General features: G+C 44.2%; 1 protein-coding gene across 4 annotated transcripts in view; it reads right to left on the bottom strand.

The window, feature by feature from the left end:
• Positions 1–289: 289 nt before the first annotated feature.
• The window catches only part of TBCCD1 (TBCC domain containing 1), a 281,536-nt gene continuing 258,674 nt past the window's right edge, over positions 290–23,151 (bottom strand). For 3 of the 4 annotated variants that reach the window (XM_085648714.1, XM_085648716.1, XM_085648715.1), the window contains exons 7-8: positions 18,631–18,777; positions 290–710 (exon numbers count right to left, since the gene is read on the bottom strand). In XM_085648714.1, the coding sequence (XP_085504840.1) occupies positions 18,648–18,777 (130 nt within the window). In that variant the 3' untranslated portion in view covers positions 290–710; positions 18,631–18,647. The remainder of the gene's footprint in view (positions 711–18,630; positions 18,778–23,151) is intronic. The other variant, XM_085648713.1, reaches the window with a different exon arrangement.

Below are 23,151 nucleotides of genomic sequence, written 5' to 3'. Positions count from 1 at the left end.
ACCTTTTTGATCGTGCAAGGTTATCCTTCGGGGACGAGTGTTGCATGCTATAAATCAGTACAACATAACAGTAGGTCTTCTTGGAACTGGGAGGTGACATCTTGTTTGAGAGTGGAAGTGAGAGACCTTGAAAAGAAAAGAAACAATAGTTCTCCCTTAAGTATCAGATGAATATTAAAAGAAGCAGATTTAAAAAATAACAGAATTAAGCCCACTTAAGGTAAAAAATATACTGTACAAATAATAAAATGTCATTTTGAATGGAAGCTATTGCAAATGACCAAAAAACATTATCAAATGCATTTATTATGATTGCTGCAGGTGCTATGCAATACCAAACATATTATAAAGCTAAGCTGTTGTTAAATATTGATAAACCAATGAACATTTTCAAGTATTCCACTGTATGGCAAGCTATGTCAAAAGTCCTGAAAACAGACAACTATGTAAACTAGGTAAATAATAAAATGTGCATTAAAATTAACACTATTACAATTTAAATTTTTCAAAATGTCCCTATTTCCAAATTTCTAAAATCCCATATCATAGAAATTCCAAGGTCCAGTATTGTCCTAATGTCAGGGTCTCCTCCTGTCCCAGCCGTCACAGTGCAGAAAGTTACAATTAGCATTAGCATGGAATGCTTTAAGTTGTCAGATATTAAAAGATGAAACAGAAATTCTGGCTTGTCATCGTACATTTACATAACTCTGTAAGAAAAGAGACACATACAATTATTTCAAATAATTACTCTTAATAATGCTTTGTCATAACTTAACAACATTATATTATCCTTAGAAGTACAGAGGTATAGGGGAACAGAAACAAGATACCAAGTAAAAAAAAAAAATTCATAGATGTTTTTATTAGACCGAAAAACATATCAATCACATATATAGAAGCAATCAGTAAAGATACTAAGTTATTGAACGTGATTTATTTTCTTGTGTATGGGTTGTTGACGAGTTCAAGAGTTTCTTGTGGGGCAGATAATTTATGCTGCAACCTGATCACAAGCCACTGGTAATCAATTGAGAAAGTGTGATATCAGGTAGAATCTCCCCTAGACTCTCTTACAAACTACGATAGGATCAGTTCAAGACTGTGTATATTTATGGGCAGCAAAATGTATTGCCAGATTATCTGTGACACGCTCAGTTTGATGAAGAAAGAAATGTGAGTTAGCGGAGGATTACAGTATAACTTTCCATATAACAGCTACATGGTTGTCTGAACGCAAAGAGTCTGTAGAAGCTAATGCTCAAAGAATAGTGGATGGAAGGTTCTGATGGTGATGAGGTGCTTAAAGTAAAGCATTTAATAGTTATGGGATGTCCCCAGAAAAAACCTTAGTACATGTTTGCAACCATTTTCAAAAATAAAAGAGCAGCACAACATTGAGAACAATGTTGTTTTCTGATAGATTGGGGTCTACCAGTACGCCTAGAGGAAAATGATCAATCTATCCCATGAGGGGCATGTAGGTATGAAAAAACAGAGCTACTGGTGGCCATCAATGGATAAAGATGTGGAAATGTATGTTAACCAGGGAACCATGTACAAGTGTGCATACAAAACTATAAAACCTGTCCATGTCAATGTGAATGAAATCTGCAGAGCTTCCAGAAAAACCATAGTTGGAATTGGCTTTATTGGACTCATTAATGCCCTTCTCCTGATGTGTTATGCAGCTGTACAAATGGATAAGTACAATAAATGGGTGGAGGGTACATTTGTGTCCGAGCCCTATAGAAGGTCTGTCGAGGAGGTTTTCCCTGCCATCTGGTGAGTGATAATGTTGTCTAATTCACCTCCCAGGAGTTGTTAGATTTTCTCAAGGTTAAATGGCATAGAGCATGTTAAATATTGATTATTTCATCAGCAATGAAATGGTTAGGTAAAAAGAGTCAATCAGTTTATTAAGGACACCATTTAAATGACACTTAAATCACATGAATAAAACACAAAAGGGGTCTACTGGGAGTTAATAACCCAATCAGAAGCATACTACTCCCCATCAATATAAATCACAAAAAAGTACGCCTAGTCATAAAGAGCATGTCTGTGAATATGAAACAAATGCATTTTTTAAGACAAGAACCCTCACCCCATCCGAAAGTGGCAAGCTTTAAGGAACGAAGGGGAAGGTCCTGGTGTGAGGAGGGTATCCAAACGTGTCTGTATGCGAAAAAATTCATTTTTAGGGCAAGAACAGAACCTAAAATTCTGGTGCGAGGAGAGGACCCAATGATGAAGCATGCCACCTTTGTGTGGGTCAGGGTTCTTGTCTTAAAGCAGGATACGCGGGATCCGGTATCACAAGGCTCTGGAGCCGTTCGGCCGGCACTAAATCTGGCTCCGAATGCGGGACTGGAGAACCCGGAACCAGATGTGGAATGGCTGCATCTCTCAGAGCCGGTGGAGTCACACTGCTCTAGAGATGGAGACAGGGCTGGACTCACCCGCAGTGACGGAGTTGGAGCGATCTCATTCCTAAGATGACGTCTGAGACTCGGGGACATCGACTTCAGAGTTGCATCCTTCGAAGTGCGCCGCCGAGAACCATGGTGCCGCTTCTTCTTGTCTTTCTTCGAAGGCCTTGACGTGTGTGGAGTCGGCGACTTAGAGCGGGTCCTTGACCTCCTGTGACCTCTCTTCTGCTTCTTCGCCTTGGCCATGAATAACTTGGACACCCTCTCCTTCAGTGCCTTTGGATTCATGGGCTTGCATGAAGAGCATGTCCAGACGTCGTGGTCGGACGAGAGACATCACAAGCAATCTTCATGGGGTCAGTGATGGACATCTGGCCCCCACATTCTCTGCATGGCTTGAAACCCGACTTCCTCAGAGTAGTCATCTTTGAACAGCAACAAAGTCGCAACAACAGCAACAAAGAAACTCCCAGAAATGGGGAGTCTGGGAAAAAACATGTTACAAGTCAACGGCGTGGAAAAAAAGGGAACGGACGTCAGCACGCCAACGAGGTCTTCTTATGGCTCCAATAATATCACGTGGAGTTGCGTGCAGAGCCGTTCTATTGTGATGTCCTCATAGATGTGGGAGAGCGGAGGAGAAATGTTTACGTGCAATGTGGCCCATAGGGGCAATTCAAAAGGTGAGGAATCCACAGGCAGATGTATTTTTCAGAAAAAGTTATTTGTTCACATACACAGATACGCACATGCCACCTTCGGGTGGGTGAGGGTTCGTGTCCAAAAAAATGCATTTTTACAGACATGGTCTTTATGACTAGGCATACTTGGTTTATACTTAAATCTCATGTCCATGTTAAGGCAGCTCTGATGAACAGATTATGGTAATTCGGTACCATAACCCATAACACCATTGGAAAAACACCATTTGAAAACTTTGTGGCAGATTGTCCATAACTAGGTTTCTAAACTAGTGGTCCAAAGTATGAAAGAAGTTTCCAGTTCAGGGCAGGAGTCAGTTAAACCATGTGGATGCTGAGAAACAGAACAAGATGAGGTAAACTATGACAATCGAAACAGGGTCAAAGACTAGTCCATTCAAGAAGGGGACCAAGCTAGGAACACATATACAGGGGAAGAAAACCTAATGTTAATGAGTTCAGTGATCCTGTTAAGGTAGTGAAGAAGAGGATTACTGCCCTTCTTTTGGAAAATGGTCAATGATGCAATACTTCATGTGTTGTATTAAAACCCACAAGTCCTGTAGATCTCACACTTACCTCCATGTACGCCTTCTAAATCTGCACTTCTCCTGGTACAAGAACTAGTGTTGATGCAAGCATTAATTTAAATGTTAGTAGTGTAGCAATTTTTGTAGACAACGGGTATGCCCTGATGCAATAAAGCCAAAGAAATGTTAATTTCTATCCAACTTTAGAACGTTCAAAAAAGAATGGTGCACCTCTTACAAACCTTAAATTGACTGTGTGGAAGGGCCCCTGCAGCAAGAACGATATCTATAACTTTGGTTGGTAGATCAGATGCAGTCAACTGCCACTGCTGACTTTCCACGCATGGAGGTGCAGATTGCACAGTTTGAGTGAAAGGACCCTGCCCTACTGCTGCGACAGAATATTTTCACAAAGTGGTAGCCTGATCAGAGGACAGATGCTCATGACAAGAAGTTCGGGGTAGCACATTCTGCTGGCCCAGTTTGAAGGCACTATGATGACTTGGCTGTTTCTGATCTTTTGCGAATACTGGAGGAAGGGGCGGGAGAGGAAAGGAGATGTACAGGAGTACTGTGTTCCATGCCAGCCCAAATGCACCTCCTAGTGAGTCTCTTTGTAGAAACTTGAACTCGCAAATCCTTTGACATTGCACCTTCTCTACAGTGGTAAAAAGATCTTTCCAGGGTTCTCCACACTATTGGAAAATACCCTGCGCCACCTTGGGATGTAGATTCACCATACCCTACCGGCAGAGCTCATCTGTTATGGCATTGAAGGATCCCTCTAAGTGATTCACGATCAGGGAAAGGCTCTGATGCTCCAGCCAACTCCAGAGGCACGAAGTCTCTTGGCAAAGGACCCAGGGTCCCAGTCTGCCGTGCTCGTTGCTGTACCGCATGGAGTTCTCTATAAAAACCTGCATCTGCCTCCCCTTGATGGATGCCAAGAACTTCCCAAAGTCAGCAGTGAAGCATCCATCACCACCATCAGCTCTGGGTGGGCTTCTGTTCCAATTACAGTGGAGCAGGCACCACTGCGGATCATATGCCGTCTCCTCTGAAAATGTAATGGCATCCGATAGGAAAGGCTGAAACACCAGAATCATAGAGCCTCTGCAAAGGCGTAACTTTCAGCTTACAGATGGAGAACCCCAGCGAGGTGAAGAGGTTCGCTGTCATCTAGAGGCAGTATGTAACTTACTGTGGTAATCTTGCCTTCAACAGCCAGTCACTGAGGTAGGGAAAACTGGTATCCTCAACTTCTGAAAATGGGTGGTGTTCACTGCCATCAATTTTGTAAACACCTGTGGGGCACTGTTGAGACCGAAGGGAAGCATAGCAAACAAAAAATGCTGTTGGCCTATCTTGAACCGTATGTAATGTCTGTGGGATTGCAGGATGGGTATATGAAAATATGCATCCTGAAGGGCCAACAACACTATCCAGTTGCCTAGGACCAGCGCAGACAGAATCGGGCCAGCATGGAATTCAAAGGACAAAGTTGTAGGATGGTCTTAAGTCCCCCATCCTCTGGCATGAGGAAATTACTAGAGTAGCAACTCTCATTAGTTCTTTTGGAAAGTAAAATTTGCAACTCTTGCAACTGAATGGACAAGTGTTCCACTGAGATTTGTCTGATGTGGTGGGAAGACTTGGGGGAGCACACAGACAGTGTAGGGCATAGCTATGCTGAATTATTTGAAGGACCTACCTTTCAGAACTGATGGACTGCAACCCTGGGAGAAAGTACGGGATCATGTCTTCAGCAGGGTGGTTGCAAACTACTAATGGCAAGCTAAGGTGACTTGGTGGCTGCTGACGCAGGGGAAGAAGACCGGTGCCCTCGGAGCCCTGCACGTTGCCTGCCAGATCCATGACCCTGACCTCGAAAAGACTGGGGCAATTGCAGCAGAAGCTGGGGAGACTAACATTGCCTAAATGTCAGCCCTATAAAGCATCCTCAGAATTCCTTAAACTGGTGAAGAAACTGTTTGACAGGGGTAAAAAAAAAACAGATGGTGCCATGGACCTACACTCTATGAAACGTTCCAAGGCTGAATTGCCATTTTCAGCAAACATGCATGAGTCATCAAAAGGCATATACATGAGAAAGGCCTGTATGTCTCCAGAGAATCCTGTGGAGCTCATCCATGTATGGCAGTGGATCACCATACTGGAGCCAACCACCCTTCCCAGACAATCAGCTGTATTGAGGATGGCACAAATCACGTATTTGGTTGTATCTTGACTATTCTGAAAGGTCTGAGCCAGTGAGGACCAGAGGTCTTCTGGGACTGCCGGAAAAATCTGGCTGGCCAAGTCCCAGAAGGCATGCATATATCAGAATAATAAATAACCTACATTGATCTATCTCAATACCAGGCTACCGGAAAACATCAGTTTTCCGAATGCTACAAATCTCCCTATCTAGCGGAGTCATAGGAGATAAATTGGTTGAAGCCTGAACAAACATTAAAGAAATGCACATACATTTGAATATTTGCTGGTGCTTCAAGGCATCCCGGACACTTTATGCGTTGGTCTAAGCAGATCGGTTGGTCATCAGGAAGGTTCCTGATGTGGTGTAACATGCCTGCATATCTTAGCCTTCACCCTCCCTGGTCACCGACCCCAATCATATCCTGATATTACACCTTGATCTGTTTTCAAGGTCTCATTGTTTCAGCATCAAGTTGTAATACTCCAATGTCAAGATCATGTTGGCCATGGGATTCTGCCCCTCGCAGCATTCATCTACCATCTTTTCCAAATCACCAACATTTGGACCTAGTTCTCGTACTTTTTGCAGATTTCACTGGCTCATTTTCAAATCACTCCCTACAATGCCTACCTTTTCCTTTATATCCATAAAAAGTGTTTTTATGTTGTACTTTTAGGCAAAAACCTGATAGAGGTCAAAGATGTGTCCTATTTGTCGCCTTTGGAGGATGGTATGTATTTTACAGATAGATCTCCTTGATCCCTGTTGGCTCTCATGCCATCTCCATCTGACTCATATCCATGAAAGAGTCAGGCATGGGGACCTCCTGCACTGCTGACAGTCATACCTTGGGTTACTATCGGTCCTCACTGAGACTAATAAGTATATGAGTGACAGCATTCGTATCTTGCTGTTTGATGGCCTGCTTCGCTTTCCTGGCATCTAGCCCCCTGAACTGGTTAGTGTAGGGTTTGCTAGTTACCCTTTTCGGGCACAATCTAATCGTGTGCAGACTGAATTCTTACAGCACATATCATGTGTGTCGTTCCTGCTGTAGTAGCAAACTCTGCAGTGGGCTACCTTACATTCCCCCTAATACTTCGACTCCTGGACCTTGCTCCCATTTGCTTGGGCTTTGTCAACTCATCCAGTTGTAGTCTACCTCCTTGCACTTGTGTATATGGCACGACCTTTCAGCTGCTGTCATGACTCTAATTAGCAAATAGTGTGCAGTTGACTGCCCCGGTTTCTGTCCCTGGGACGAATGCATTGCCCCTCCCTCAAGAGCATGATACACTGATGCTTGTTTGAGGAGCACTGTTCTTGGCTGGGGTCGCACTCACTAGACTTTCACCTGCACCTTCTCAACTTCACTGGGCCACCTCTCGAAGATCAAAATCCTGTGGCTCTCAAGCTACAGGTGGATATTCGCCCCAGTCACTGTGCTGTGTCCATCCACCGCTATATATACTGGTGTGGGTGAGCCACATGGACTTGGTTCCACAGTCTTCCCCACTGAGGCTTCACTGTGGTTCTGCCTCTCCTCCTCCTTCTTAGATGGCGACCCCAAGAAGGAACTGCTGCTTCCGTCTCATGTGCCTCTACACAATCGCTGACAATTATACTCTGCTTTTCCACACCCTGGGAAGCTCCTGGGAGTCTCTGCCAGCTCACTCCACAATGCTGCCCCCGCTCAAAGGATCAGCTCCCATCAGCCCTGTCTTTGCAAGATGGCACCCATCATGTCCATCCGAGCAGACACAAGGTCCATGAGTGGTTAGACCAGATTGATCCGTGAGCTGACAGTACAGGAGTTAGCGTCAGTGATTTAAGCTCCCTGGGAGGGCGCAGGATGCCACTGAAAGCTGTAGCTATTGGGGAAGGAGTGGAGGTCAAGAGCCTAACATCTGCTCCATTCCTCCCACTGCTCTCCAGCAGTTCACACCTGTCAACCTTCCATTTGTAAACATTCTCTGCACCACTTTCTTTTAAAAAGTGTTTTCAATTCTACATCTACTGCAAATCAAGTAGCTTTCCAATGTGGCAATAGCATTGTATTCAATTAGCCCACATCAGTATACCCTGAATTTGCCTTTTCTCTTCCTCAATTTCATTCATATTGCCTCTTTTTTACCTGTTTGAGATGTATTTAATTCCAAATCTCACTCACTAATACTGGTTTAGAAGCCCGTAAGCAATCTTTAGCACCCACAAGAGCCCACCCTCATCTTTATCAAATTGCCTAACTGGTCTGGTGGAAGGTTTGATTTAAAAAAGCATATTATCCAGACAACGGTAAAGGGAAAAAATGTCAAATGCAGCTTTACAGGCAGACAATCTGTATCAAAGGTGATAGCAAAATGACTGAACCTGAACATGGAGGAATAGCCAGTGTATCTATGTAGGTAATGGTATTTGTATAGGAAACCTAATTAGACAACAATGGAACACGAAAGGGTGGACAAGAACCCAGATATATGACTTATCAACATATACAATGAGACAGAATATTTGGAGAGTGGTGGGTTCTATTTAGTTAAGAGGACATGTTTCCACAACAGATTGTATCTTTAGACAATGTACATTGGGACATAGTTTAGGATAAAAACAGCTGAGACAAACAAGTAGGAGATCTAAAACTGACATTTAGAGTTGGGTGTAGGGCTTAACTCAGGTTTGCAGACATTATCATCAGAAGCTCTTCGAAGCAGTGAAGAAAAGGAAGCCCCTTTAATATGTGGTGCCAAAGAAGGAATCATATTTACCTGTAATCCTAGTTCTTCTCTAGGGGATACTTTAAGCACTGAACTGTCCTAACCACGAGCGGGATACTGGAGCACTTTTATACAAAAATCCATAGTTTGCCATCCTTTTACAATGCAGGCTATGAAGCTACAGTGGGCCTATTTCTTCTCATCCTTCCTTAAAAAGGTCTGTGAAAGATTGTCATTTCAATGAACATAGTGACCTTTTTCTGCATTTTAAAAAGAAAATAAGTGAAAATGACCAATGCAAACCTTTGCGATGTAATGTAATGTGGATTTGTAGAGCGTTGCTTGTCACTTGTGAAGATATCCAGGTGCTGGGTATGTCAGAGTAGGTGTGTGGTGAGGTTGGGCCAGAGTACAGGTAGTCTCAATGGTCCCACAAGCACAAGAAAAATAACTGGAAAACCAGAATTCAAGAAGTGAGGAGGTGGAGGAGGCCTTGATGTGTTGGGGGGGGGGGGGGGGGGGGAGGAGGAGGGATGTCATTCCAGAAGTTGGCAACTTGGCAGGCAAATGCCAACCTCCCATTCTGCTTTGTAGATGTGGGGTGTGTGTGCTGGTGAGAGTGATGCTGTGCAAAGTTGTCTAGTGGGTTGGTGGAAAGGAAGCCGGTGATTGATGTATGCGGGTCCCGTGCTGTGTAGTGACTTGAATGCGTGTGTGAGAGGTTTGAACTGGAAGCGGGTTTGGATGGGGAACCAGTGGAGTTCTCTGGGAGTGGTGTGGGATCAGCGCGGGAGGTTGAGGACGAGTCTAGTAGCGGTGTTTTGAATGGTTTGAAGTCTGTGAAGAAAATGGGTTGGCATATGTAGAATGCATTGCTGTAGTCCAATCTGCTTTTGATTTGGCCCTATGTGATGATACATCTGTTTTCCAGTGGGAGCCACTTGAAGATTTTACGTAACATGTGGAAGTATGCAGAGGTGATGGCGCTGACCTGGTACTTTACGGTGAGGTTGGTGTCCAAGATGAGGGCTAGGTTACTAGTGTAGTCAGTTCGAATTTGGGGGCCACCAGGTGGAATCACAAGGTAAGCTCTTATTCCTGAAGATCATCAGTTCAGTTTTGTGGGTGTTGAGCTTGAGGCAGTTTTCTTTCATCCAACTGGCCACAATGTTGTCTTGGTGGTGACAGTGTCGTCTGAGAGGGACAAATGAGCTAGGTGTCTTCAGTGTAGGAGATGATGATGATGATGATGATGATTCCGTGGGATCTGATGATGATTCCGTGGGATCTGATGATAGCCAGAGGAGTCATGTTCATATTGAAAAGAGTGGAGCTAAGTGATGATCCCTGTGGGACTCGGCAGATGAGGTCCTTGAGTTCTGATGTGAATGGGGCGAGCCTGACTCATTGTCTTCTTCCAGAGAGTGCTAGTCCTTGATTTCCCGCTCTGTGTAGCCTGGCGAAGAGTGTGTGCTGGGAGACTTCTAAAGGCTGTTATGCTACCTGTATTTTTATTGCCCGTTATCTTCAGTGGGGGTATCCTGTCGCTGTAGCAGTTGTGTGAGGCTAGCCTCAGAAAGGCATACTTGAAGAGCCAGGTCATCAGCTTCTTGTGGAATTTAAGTTATGAGGAGGCACTCTGATGTGTTGCAGGAGCTTGTCCCACACTTTAGGAGCAATGTATGAGAAGGCAAGACTTCCCGATCTGCTTTTGTGTATGCGTGGATGAGTGTTAGTGAGAGTCCGGCAGAGATGAGTTGTTTGTGCTGTGAAGTGCTATGTGTATGTAGAAACTGAAATGGGTACCCTTCTGTATTGGAGGTAGTGGAATTCCCTTAAATAAGGTGTGATGTGGGCCAGGCGTGGGAGACTGAGGACTAGTCTGGTTGCTGCATTTTGGATGGTCTGGAGTTTTTTTGTGAGTTGCTTGGTTATTCCTACTAATAGGGTGTTCATGTAGACAAGTCTGCTGGTGATGAGGGATTGGATTTTCCCGATGTTTTTCAGTAACTACTTGAAGATCTTCTTCAGCATCTTCAGGGTGCTGAAACAGGCAGATGTAAATACGTTGACTTGAGCGGATATGTCCAGTTTGCTGTCTATAATGGTCCAAAGGTTTCTTGCTTCTGCTATGGGAGTGGGAGCGGGTCCAAGATCTGTGGGCCACCAAGTGGAGTCCCACATTTGGAAATCCTTCCAGAAAATGCACCACTTCCGTCTCGTCCGTGTTTAGCCTGAGGCACAGTATCAGTTGTGTGTTGTCTGTGCAGGTGAGGATGTTGATGTTGTGAGCCCGATGACATCTGCCGGCTTTGTTTGCAAGGGGGGGGAGGGGGCAGGGAATCCACGCAGGCGGTGATTAATTTGTTAAAATTGTTGCTGTTGCATGCTGGTTGGCTCATGTGCTCCAATTGGTTCTTGGAGGGCGGAAACCTAATCTACCTCAGCTAAGCTGACCAATGGTTGCGCGCTGAGTCAGTCGTGGTGTTTCTTCTGAGATGATGGATGCGTACTGTGAAACGAACTATGGCGTGGTCGGTCCAGGTGAAGGACATGGGTGTGTTTCCCATGATGCTGTTGAAGGATATGAAAACGGGGTGTAGGATGTGTTCAGTGGCATGGTTAGGATCTGAGATGTGTTGGGTTAACCTAAGGTTGTCTAGGAGGGCAACTGAGTAGGGGTTGGTCTGGTCTTCTAGATGGAAACTGAGGCCTCCCAGGAGGATGCATGCGCTGGATTTGATGACTAATGGCATGGCGAAGCCTGCAATGCAGTTGGTGAAGTTGCCTCAGGGTCGTGAAAGGAGGTGGGAGGTGGCGGGGAAGAAATTGAGGAAGTAGACAGGGTTCAATAAAGGGCGATTTTGCAATTCAGTTCTTCCATCCAGTCTGTTCTGGATTCAGCAGAGGCGTTCCATGAATATGATAGCAATTCCTCCTCTGGGTCTGAGTTAGAATCCTTGCCTTGCGATCTCGAGGAGCAGGTAAGGGGGGTGGCGAGCAGAGAGGGCAAAAAGTGAATGCAGGATGGGGCACAATGGGAGAACGTGACAGGGCATATAGAGCTGCACAAAGCGAGTGCCAAAACAAAAAGGGCCAACAGAACCAGAATGCCAATGAAAAACACTTCCAAAAGTAGGCAAAACAGAGGCACAGCCTCTCCTGTATTTAAAGCGCCTCCGGGCGCGTCGAGTGTTGGCGGCTGTGATGGCCGCAGTGGGGGCTGGGACTCGTGGTCCTGTTCCGCTCCTCCTTTCCTCCGGAACACAAGCAGCAAAGGTTGCAGGGCTTCCCGTGCCACGGGAGTCCTGTGGTGTATTTAAAGCGCCTTCGGACGCGTCAGGTGTGTTGGCGGCTGTGACAGCCGCAGGGGGGGCTGGGACTCGTGGTCCTGTCCCGCTCCTCCTTTCCCCCGGAACACAAGCAGCAAGTGTTGCAGGGCTTCCCGCGCCGCGGGAGACCTGTGGTGTATTTAAAGTGCCTCCGGGTGCGTGGGGTGAGTTGGCGGCTGTGACAGCCGCAGGGAAGGCTGGGACACGTGGTCTTGTCCCGCTCCTCCTTTCCCCCGGAAGACAAGCAGCAAAGGTTGCAGGGCTTCCCCATACACACACTCACCCACCCATTCAGCTCTTCACAGACGCACTCTTGAACCCATACACCAGATGAATCACCCACTTACACATCTATGCACAAAGTCACACCCCCCCACACAGACACTCGGTCACCCATACAGATACTCAGACAACCAATCAATAACCCATATAGACACTCATGTAGCTACTCCCCAACCCATGCAGCCTCTTACACACCAACTGACGGACATTCACCCAGTTTAGTCACTAACATGCATTCAGTAAGACACGTTTAATCACTCACTTATACAGTCAGTCAGATACCTACTAAATCATCCATACAGACACTCATACACCCACTCATTCTTCAGTACACATTGGCATATATATAAAACATTTTTAAACTGTACAGAAACACACAGTCACTGGATGATGCCATCAGTGATGTCACTGACCATGTCATGAGCGATGTAATATGTGATGTCATCAGCAGTGCATTGCGGGGGCGCGAGTTATGGTTACCTCAACTAACTATAACGGCTGAATGTCTCTGGTTTTGTTCAAGTGACATGTCCAACTAACTAGAACGTCCCAGAAACCTGTGGTTTTTTCAGTGAATTTCTAAGGTTTTTTAAATGCTAATTTCGAACTATAACGTCCCTTAAACCTATAGTTTTTCAGTGAATTTCAAAGGTTTTTTTAAATGCTAATTTCTAACAATAACGTCCCTGAAACCTATGGTTTTTCAGTGAATTTCAAAGGTTATTTGAATGCTAATTTCTTACTATAATGTCACTGAAATCTATGTGTTTTTTCACTGAATTTCAAAGGTTTTTTAAATGCTAATTTCTAACTATAACGTCCCTGAAACCTATGTTTTTATCAGTGAATTTCTAAGATTTTTTAACTAGAAGTCACGTTTGCAGAGTGGTGGAGAAAGGGTGCTGGGCCTCCGACCATCGCTCAGGAATTCCTCTGCGTAGGACTTACAGAAGGTACCAGGAGGGCTTCTTGGCCCCCCAAAATCCCTCAGGAGTAAAGTGGACTTCCGTAGGCTGTCAGGAGGCGTGTTTGCAGAGTGGTGGTGAAAGGGGGCATGGCCTCCAAAGACGTCTTAGCAATCCTACTGTGTGGGCTGTGTGGGACTAACTGAAGGTAACAAGAGGGGTAGTTGGCACGAAGGATATCCTTGGGGGCCAACTACCCCTCCTATTACCTACAGTAAGTACCACACAGCAGGATTGCTAAATTCTCATAACAGGCCACGCCCCTTTTGCTCACCACTCTGCAAACGAGCTCCCTGGCGTGCTCTTGGATGGGGATTGAAGCCCCCTTCGCTGCTGAGGGTTCTTAAGGGCCAACTAGCCTACCTCTTACCTCCAGTAAGCCCCACACAGTGGGACTGCTGAGAGGTGGACACAGGCCACGCCCCCGTTCTCCACCACTCTGCAAACGCGCCTCCTGGAGCGCTCTTGGTTGGGGGATGAAGTCCCTTTTCCTCATGAGGGTCCCTGGGGGCCAACTAGCCCTCCTGTTACCTCCAGTAAGCCCCATACAGCGGGTTTGCTGAGAGTGCTCAAAGGCCACGCCCCATTGTTACACCACTCCTGGCACACTGCTGCTCGGGGGATGAAGTCCACTTGTGTCCTTATATTTTAAGAAGGGGGGCTGTGTGGCCCTTCTTTTAGTATTTTTTGGGCCCCGGGGACCCCATCCCCCGGGGCATTGCCTCTTTTTTTTATTTTATTTTTTAATAATGAGTACGGGAGGGGAGCCGCGTGCCCCTCCTTCCCATGGCCACTTCTGGCCCCAGGGATCCCATCTCGAGGGGCCTTGCCAGCCTGGATTGTTTTTGGGGAGGGGGCCGTGTGGCCCCCTCCTAAGGCCAATTATGATCCCGGGGACTGCATTCCCCGGGGTCGGTCCTCCTTTAAAAAAATAAAATGGATATATTTTTCCCCGGGAGGGGGGCTGTATGGCCCCCTTACCCTGAGCCACTTCTGGCCCCAGGGACCCCATCACCAGGGGCCGGCCCTTTAGTTGAGGATCTTGGGGGGAGCCCCAATGCCCCCACGGTCCCTGCCAGCTCCCCACCTCTTGCGGGAGCCGGCATTGCTATTGGGCAAGAGAAGCTGCTAACATGCAGCTCACCTTGCCCAAAAGCAATTCTGCTTTGCTTCTTGGAAGTGAGAGCAGGTTTCCAAGTAGCAAAGCAGTGTCAGCTAAGCTCCCACCCTGCCATAGCAAACGGCAATGTCCCGGGGGTGGGCACCCCGGAACACTGCAGGAGCTGGCCATGGGGTGGGGGGGGGGGAAGAGGTGGGTCCTTCCCTGTTCGTACGGGCTGAGGAAAAGGTTATACTTTAGCTGTGCAACAAGTATACATGAACCTATACTTAGAAAACGGAGACTCTACTAATGGGAGAACTTTTTCCAAAATACAAGGCAAGAAGTGAGATTAGCTACTTAACTGAGCCCTGAAGAAGCAGTGTGCGCTAAACACGTGTTGGCTTTACTGTGATACTTGTATGTAAATCTGAACATAAAGGAAAAAGAAGGCATCACTGTGATTCTTGTATATAAATCTCTACAAAGAAAATAAGAATAAACATCAGAAGATGAATACATAAGAAGACTCATATATTGTTTCTTTGCTTGTAATATGAAACTATCTCAGATTTGTTTGTGTTGAACATATATATATATATTCATAGTAGCCTCCTTTTCCACATAGCGTGTGTATGTATATATATATATATTCACTGAAAAAACCATAGGTTTCACACACGTTATAGTTAGGAATTAGCATTTAAAAAACCTTGCAAATTCACTTAAAAAACCATAGGTTTCACACAAGTTATAGTTAGCTGTACATTTCACTCGTAAAAAACCAATGAAATTCCACGTTATAGTTAGATCAGGTAACTATAACTTGCACGCCCACAATAAACTGCTGATGACGTCACATATTACATCACTTATGACATGGTCAGTGACATCACTCATGACATCAATGATGACATCTGAAATGACACATTGTGCATTGCGGTCGCGCAAGTTATAGTTACCTGATCTAACTATAACGTGGAATTTCATTGGTTTTTTACGAGTGAAATGTACAGCTAACTATAACTTGTGTGAAACCTATGGTTTTTTAAGTGAATTTGCGAGGTTTTTTAAATGCTAATTCCTAACTATAACGTGTGTGAAACCTATGGTTTTTTTCAGTGAATTTGTACGGTTTTTTTAAATGCTAAGTTATGTATTTATTTTTAATTTTTACGCGCACGGGGCGCTTCGCGCCCCTTGCGCACTCTGTGGGCACTCGGTGCGGTTTGCGCACCGAGTGCCCACGTTACGCATTTCGTACCATGCACGCCACGCCATTTTTTACAAAATATCAATTGTTTTTTTCTCCCTTGGGGGTCCTTAGATTTATATATTAAATGTGATTGTTAATTCTTTTTTTTTTTATATTTTTTTTTACCGTACGCGTACGGTAAGCTTACCGTACGCACACTCCGCGATTTTTTTTTAAAATTATTAAATTTATTTTTCATACTTTTTGGTCCTCCGTGAACCCCCTGACGAACGCTAGGGGGTCTGCAACTCTCTTCGTTGCCCCCTTTTCATGTTATCAACCTTTGTTTTTCAGTGCGAGAGACAGAAAATGGCGGCCGATACTTTCTGATTTCGACCGATTCGAATGTTTACAGTCATGTAACCACCAATCAGAATTGAGCTCGCGCACGGCACCGTACGCGTACGGTAAGCTTACCGTAAGCGCACGGAGCGCGCTTACAGATATATATATTGATTTAAATGCTATTTTCTCAGGACCTACTGAACAGATTTACACCAGACCTGCAAAAGGCACATCCCTGACCTGAGAACTACCTCTCTGCCCAATTTCAAGTAATTCTGTTCAGCCGTTCGGGCTGTAGCTCGGACTAAAGGTCCTATGGGAAAATGCATGGGGAAAACGCGTTTTGGGACCCCCCTTTTTTCTCAGCTCCCGCTTGACGAATCCCCCCCGAGACTTTCAGGGTAGGAGCGGAGCGTAGCGCCCCATTAGTTTTGAAAAATTCGCGAGGATTCGTCAACCGGTGCCAAAGTTATTCCAAATAGAATGTTGCGGATTTCCTATGGAAACACGGTCCCAACTATAACTATCTACTGGCGACCGCCAGTAGATAATATATATATATATATATATATATATATATGTATATATATATATACACATATACACACACATATATACACACACGCTACGTGGAAAAGGAGGCCACTGAATGAAATAAATGTAATTGTGAGGGGAGTTCAGGCTGGTTTGCCTCTGCCTGTAAAACTGAGGAAAGTGTTCCAATACTGCAGCAGTGAGGGAGCGAAATGAATAACTATAACCTCAGTGGCGACAACTAGGAAGAGTGGTGGGCCGGGCAAATGGCTGGTTCTGCCTTGTGCCCACTGGTGTGGGCATCAGACAAGTGGGAAACCAGGTGCAGATGTGAGTCAAATGGGGCGAAAGGTGTCTGTCAGGTGCCACTGACAACCGGGGAGTCAGGAGGGGGCACCAGGTGTCAGAATAACAAGGGTGAGTCTGAGAATTCTTGCGAGTTAACAGTGGTCTGTAAGGCGTCACAAACTAATGCAGGTAGAGGTGTCGTAGCAGAGAAAAAAGCGGAGGTCAGTGTGAGGTGTGGAAAATTGCAAACTGTGAGCTGGATCAGTCGGGACACCATTGTGTCTGTGTATTAAAAAACTCAAAAGCAAGGGTTGTAAAACCTTCCAAAATCCTTTCGTGGGAAATACATATATTATTGGTGTAAACAAAACGCTGGCTAGTGTGAACAGTACTTCGTCTCGAGGTGCTCATAATGTAGATTTAGTGCATCGTGAACAAATGTGCCATTGAGTTCACAACTTTCTGTGTGAAAGGAGCGGTGTCTGTGAGGCTAGTCCTGTTAAAATTTGTCACATATTTGATTTTAAAACCGCCCCAAGCGAGCTACTGATGTCTCTGTTTACTGTAGCCCTTCATAGCATTCAACTTTGCCTGTGCTTGTTCGCCTTTCAAGGCACTAGTCACAGCGGCAGCTTCTAATGTCATACACATCAATGTCTCGCACCTAGCAGATAGTGCTTAGCCCTACACATTAATGCCCCCCCCTCTAAGCGCTTGCAGAGCACGTTCAAAGAAATAGTCATTTACCTTGCTCACAACATGTCCGACATCCTCCTCGCTCCTCCAGGCTTCAGCCAAATCCCCTAGACAATCCTGGCACTGCTCTCATGCATGAGAGAAGCACCAGGATTGGAGCGAGTGGCCTCTCTCGGCGCTCTCAAGAGCACTGGAGGCCTGTGCTTACTCTAACTTAGATCTCTAAGACAGCTGGGTTAGAGAGGTTTAAAATGCGCATGTCTGGCTGGCTGTCACAAGACAGATGGCTAAGGAGACATGCACACTTTAAACCTAAGTATACAACCCACCAATTCTCCCTGCTGTAGTAATGGCCCTGTCCTGACACTCGGTTCAGGACGAATTGGTGAAAAATAAAATGGTAATAAATTATCTTTATTACGATTTCATTTTTCATCTCTGGGGCTTTTCTGGGGGCATTATTGCTAGTGGGGAGACGCTCCTTCACTCTCATGGAAGAGCCGCTCCTGGATAAGCTCACACAATATTTTACCCTTCTGACACCGAAATGATAAGGGTCTGATTTAAAAAGGTAAATGGTATCATGAGGGAAGATGATTTTGCTTCCCTGAGTGGCTAATCGGAAGCTGAAAATCCATTCAATACCTCACAATTAGCGCAAAGGATTCGATAGGGGATCCCACAGCAAAGGAAATGAATGTTCATGTGGGTACCACTAAGAAAAGAGGAGAGGGTGTGGCACTGTGGGCAGAGGGGCCGACTTTGGAACTAGAGAACCATGTTTGCCTCGGCTCAATATCCTTTGATTTTAGGAAAATCACGTAATCTATCCGTATACAAATACAACCTTTTGTAAAGTAACTGAGTACAGATACCATGGTGTCGAGTTCATACTAAATACAACTGCAGAAAAAAAGAGCAGACTGTGATGTGGAGGGTGTAATCCTAGTTATACTTTCTTGCAGTTAAACTGGAAAAAGAGGTAAAAAAACACAACAACAAAAAAAACATGCTTGACAAGGCTCCTCTGTAAATTACTTCTATTTCTGATTTCAGTGAACTCTATTTTTGTTCTTATTTTGTACGACTGTTGTACACTTTTTTAAATTACATTCACTAGAAGCATCCAAAATGAATTCTTAAAGGGCTGTCAATATTTCAACAGACTGCTAACAGATGGCCCTAAATAATGTCCCTGTACGAACATTTCATGCTATACACAGCTAGAATAAGATGACAGAAAACCAAATCAGGAAGCTTGTCTTTAGCCGCTATCAGTGGTTATCTATTGCTTACTTAAAAAATATTGCAGTCTATCCTGCTACCTGCTTGGAACCTGTAGCTGGTGGTACAAGACTATCCAGTTGCTGCCTGTTGCCAGTTTTAATCAGCCATTCATTAAACTTCATCTCTACGAGCGCCTGGAATTGTTTTCTTTGTTCCCTGAAACATATAAAAAATAATGCAGTCGAAATAAAGTTAATACTATTATTATAATCTGTAACAAATAATTAATCGATCATTGTTAACGCTGGCCGGAATATATTTAGAACAACAAAGAGTAGAAATTAAAAATATTCAAAGATACAAAGTCAATTCAAAGCCTATTAAAAAGCATAAACATAGCTATACTTCTAAATTAATTCAATGCGTTTTACAATCACACTGCAGTAAAGCTATTATCCCACGTCTCCATGTTCATAGGAAGGCAAGTTACGAATATATGTCGTTACAACGAATTCCGTTGCAACGCATGCCTTTACCACGCATGCGTTACAACGGAATGATTTTTCCTCGCATAATCTTTACCACTAATATTCCTTTACCACGCATACTTGCATGGTAATGGAATACTCTTGGTAAAGGTTATACCCCTCCCCTGTACCCTTACGTGATCCCCCTTCCCCCAATACTTTTTTAATTATCCCTTCCCGTTACCCTCAATATATATATATATGTATTTTAAATTTGTATTTCCCTTACCTCTTCACGTCGTCTCTTCGTTCTTCCTTCCTGATTTACGTTATACGTCTTAAATTTCAATCGTCATTACCTTTCTCATAAAACGACGTCGATTTCCTGTCCTTCCCCACGTTATTTTTATTTATTTATTTGGGGGGGGGGACCCCCCCCCCACCCCCTTTTTTTCTTATTTTTTACTTTTTATTTTTTGGGGGGAGACCCCCCAAGCCCCCTTTTTTTTCTAATTTTTTCCTTTAACTCGCGTCTTCAACACCTTAGACAGTAAAAAAGGACTACACTAATGACGTTAACGCAGGACGTAGCAGACGATGAAGGCGGAAGAAGACTTGCGTGGTAAAGATGTTCGTTGAAGAAGAATGCGTGGTGAAGACGTCTACGAGGTAAGTGTTGCGTGGTAAACGTTACTCGTTGTAACGCCATCGTGGTAAAGGATGTTTCCCCAAGTTACAAGCGAGTCAAACTTGTTTTTATATATTGAAAAGATGTTAGCAAGCACTTTGGTGAGCAGAGGGGCAGATCAAGGGGGGAAGCAGTGCTGGTGCAAATGAGATAGCTGCACTAGCACGTAGAGAAGGAATCCATCCACGAAATATGGTGATTAAATATGATATATTGCGACAAGGCAAGTCACATACAGCTGAATCCCACAGTGCGACAGCATCAACTGATTCCCCTCGAGCTCTACATTCCACATGGAATTCTTATGGACATTCTGTCATTAAAGCTGCCCTAACATAAGAACACAACACATCTTTCCCCCATTGAAATAAACGTAACTTGTTTGCATAACTAGTTTGTTCCCTATACTAGACATGTAACCCAAAGAGATGTTTAGAAATAACACATTTTGATATACTGACGGTACAATGCAATACTGATAAATTACATAGTCCGTGAGGGTAAATCCTTCTAGTCTAAAGAAGAATTTACATTATCATAATTTCTTCTGGATTTTTTCTGTACTGCAAAAAACTAGTCAACCAATTTTTCACTTCTCACTGCCCTCACGAATGACAGTGTTACCAAGTACTTCCACAATTTTCTTGGCATTTGAAAATTTAGAGTCTTCCTTCCTTACCATAGTTACCAACTTCAGACTCACATACTGCCCCTTAATGAACTTATGGGGACTTCCCTTCAATTTGACTGTGCAAATAATCAAATTGCTTCTCACTTACTCTTTTTGCTACTTCTCCCTGTTCGTAGCCCTTGTCCATTCCACCTCTCATCCATACAGGATAAGCCATTGTTGCAGGTTGCATGAGGGAGATTCACCAGTTGCCAAATGTGGTGTGGGCTTATAATTCCACAACATGCTCCTCATCCGTCCATTGTAATCCATTCTTAGTGACCAACTGTAAACATTTTCCTAGTATTAAATCTCTTAACTAAACTGTTTTCCCTGGGTTGATGTAATGTAGTTTTACAATGACGTATGTTATGAGATTTCAGGAGCTCAGCTATTTTCTCCGAAACAAATTACAGACCATTGTCCATGACAATTTCCTGTGAAATACCTTCTCTTGCAAACGCTTCCCTACAAAAACCAATCACTACATCAGATTTGCAGTAATGATAATGCAGACTTCCGGCCACTTAGGAAAAAAGTCAACCATGACTTTAGCAAACCTGCCTTTCAGTTCACTTTGACCAAAGGGACCAAACACATCCAATACAAGCTTTCTCCATGCACCTTCAGGACAATAGGTGCCTCTTTGATCACAAAAGACCTATAGTTTTTCATGCACGCATCATAATCTCTCACGTACCGTTCTATGTCCCTGTCCATTCCGGGCCGCCAGAAATCCATACGCGCCTTGTGCTTCATGGCAGTCATGACCATCATGCAGCAGCATAATCAGTTTTTCTCTAATAGAATCAGGATATTGTCAGTTCTGTCCATACCAATTTATATTTCTCAAGCAATTCATAATTTTTCAATGTTTTCCTCCAAATACTGGACAATACTTAGTTCAACTCTACATCAGCATTAAGAGCACACTTCTACCCATTTTCAGGGAAAGTTCCCTCCAACAGCAATCCAACTGTGGCCACCATCCAATTATCTACATTCTGCTGCTCCATGGATTCATCAGTAAATGGTTTAATTTCTAAACGTGATAGGCAATCTGCCTTACCATTTCTTGAACCAGGGACATAGCTCATTTTAAAAGTAAACTCTTGAAGCCTAAATAGCCATTTCGCTATCTGAGGAGTGGCTCTCCTTTTTCAAATTTCTCTCCTTTTTAGAGACGCAACCTCATTGTTCTAGTTATATCTGCAAAATGGTAAACAAGCTTTGCATAGTACTCAGCCAGTCCAAGAAATTATTTAAATTAATCTTTGTTCTTCAGATAGGGAGTAAGCTGAATAGCTTCCAACAGTATCAGTTTAGGCTTGATGCCCTCCGCCCCAATCATGTGGCCCAAGTGCCCAAACTCTGGCCCCGCAAACTTGCATTTCTCAATACCCTAATACAAGAATACAACACTTAGTACAAGAGGAGAGCAGTGCAAGCAAACAAGTGAGGGGCCCGGAAGGCAAAATGCAGACTGTGGTAAAGGAGGGTACAGAGGAAGAACGCACAGCGCAAAAAGAAAACGCATGGTGAATACACACGGAGTAGGTAGTAGAGGTGGACGAGCGCTGAAAGCTCGGGCCTGAAGCCTGGCTCTGGCTCAGCTCGAGGTCCTGTTAAAAACTCGAGACCATAACAAGCCGAGCTTTCATGTGGCTTCTACTTACCGCCATCGCTCTACCCTGATACACAAAGAGGTCAAGAACAAAACATTAACATTTGAGGTACAAAAGAGAGATAAATAGATAATCTTTTAGTGGCTGATTTGTCCAAAGGGAAACCAGAAACCTTGAATTAATTTGGGCTTCCCCGACCAAATATTTTATTTTACAGATCTTCCTTATTCTTCACTGTTGCAAATGGAAGCTCCTCCAAGTTCGTGATTTTAGAATTCCAGGTGTACAAAAACCTATTGTATTTGATTTAATAGAATATAATGTTGCTCCATCATGTGACAACTGTCTTGCTTCGTAGTTCATTAATGGCACTCCTACCATGATGGGAGGCAGGGGCAAAAAGGTTTTAAGTTCACAATTAAAAATTATTACTTTTAATAGGTGCTTCTCAGTGCAGTGCGGTAATGTGATGTATTAATGTTAAAGCTTCCACATGTTAAAGAAATACACTTTTTTTTTTACATATTCCATATGATGTTTGTTGAATGATTTACATGGCAAACATTTTCAAGACTCGGATTGCTCACAAGTCCCTTGGCTCGGCTCACTTCGTTAATGTGTTTGCTCGCCCACCTCTAGTATGTAGGTGGCGAATGGACAAAGGAATCTGATTTATAAAATGAGTCCCCTTGCACATACACATGCTAGGGCCATAACACTGGCCCTTTTTGGTGTAGATAGCCACCCTTCAGGTAGGCCACATTCAGCTCAAGTGCTATGAATATCTGTAATTAATGGGAGTCTCAGGGGCACCTCCCCCCAAAACAGCTGCAGAAAGCATGAAGAAGATTAGCCATAAGAGATCCGTAAAAGATTTTTCAAAAAGTAATGTACGGAGGGTGCAGCTTCTCAAGTGTGCACATAGCCCAGTGCAAGGGGAGAGCGGCCCAGCGATAGCCCAAGTGGAGAGCAGCATAGGATTGAGGAAGGTAGTGTCAAGAGCAGCTCTGGGCGAGCACAAGGGGAGGGAATAGAGAGGGGTGGGAGGTAAATGGTGCAGCAATTATTGCAAAATGCGGCAGCTAGGTTGTTGACAGGCATACCTAAATTTATGTCTGGACAAAATGAAATTAGAAAGCT

This window comes from Triturus cristatus, chromosome 3_2, assembly GCF_964204655.1.
Source record: "Triturus cristatus chromosome 3_2, aTriCri1.1, whole genome shotgun sequence".
In the NCBI taxonomy this organism is placed as follows: domain Eukaryota; kingdom Metazoa; phylum Chordata; class Amphibia; order Caudata; family Salamandridae; genus Triturus; species Triturus cristatus.
The sequence above is the reverse complement of the archived record's forward strand: the minus strand, read 5'-3'. Positions and strand labels throughout refer to the sequence as shown.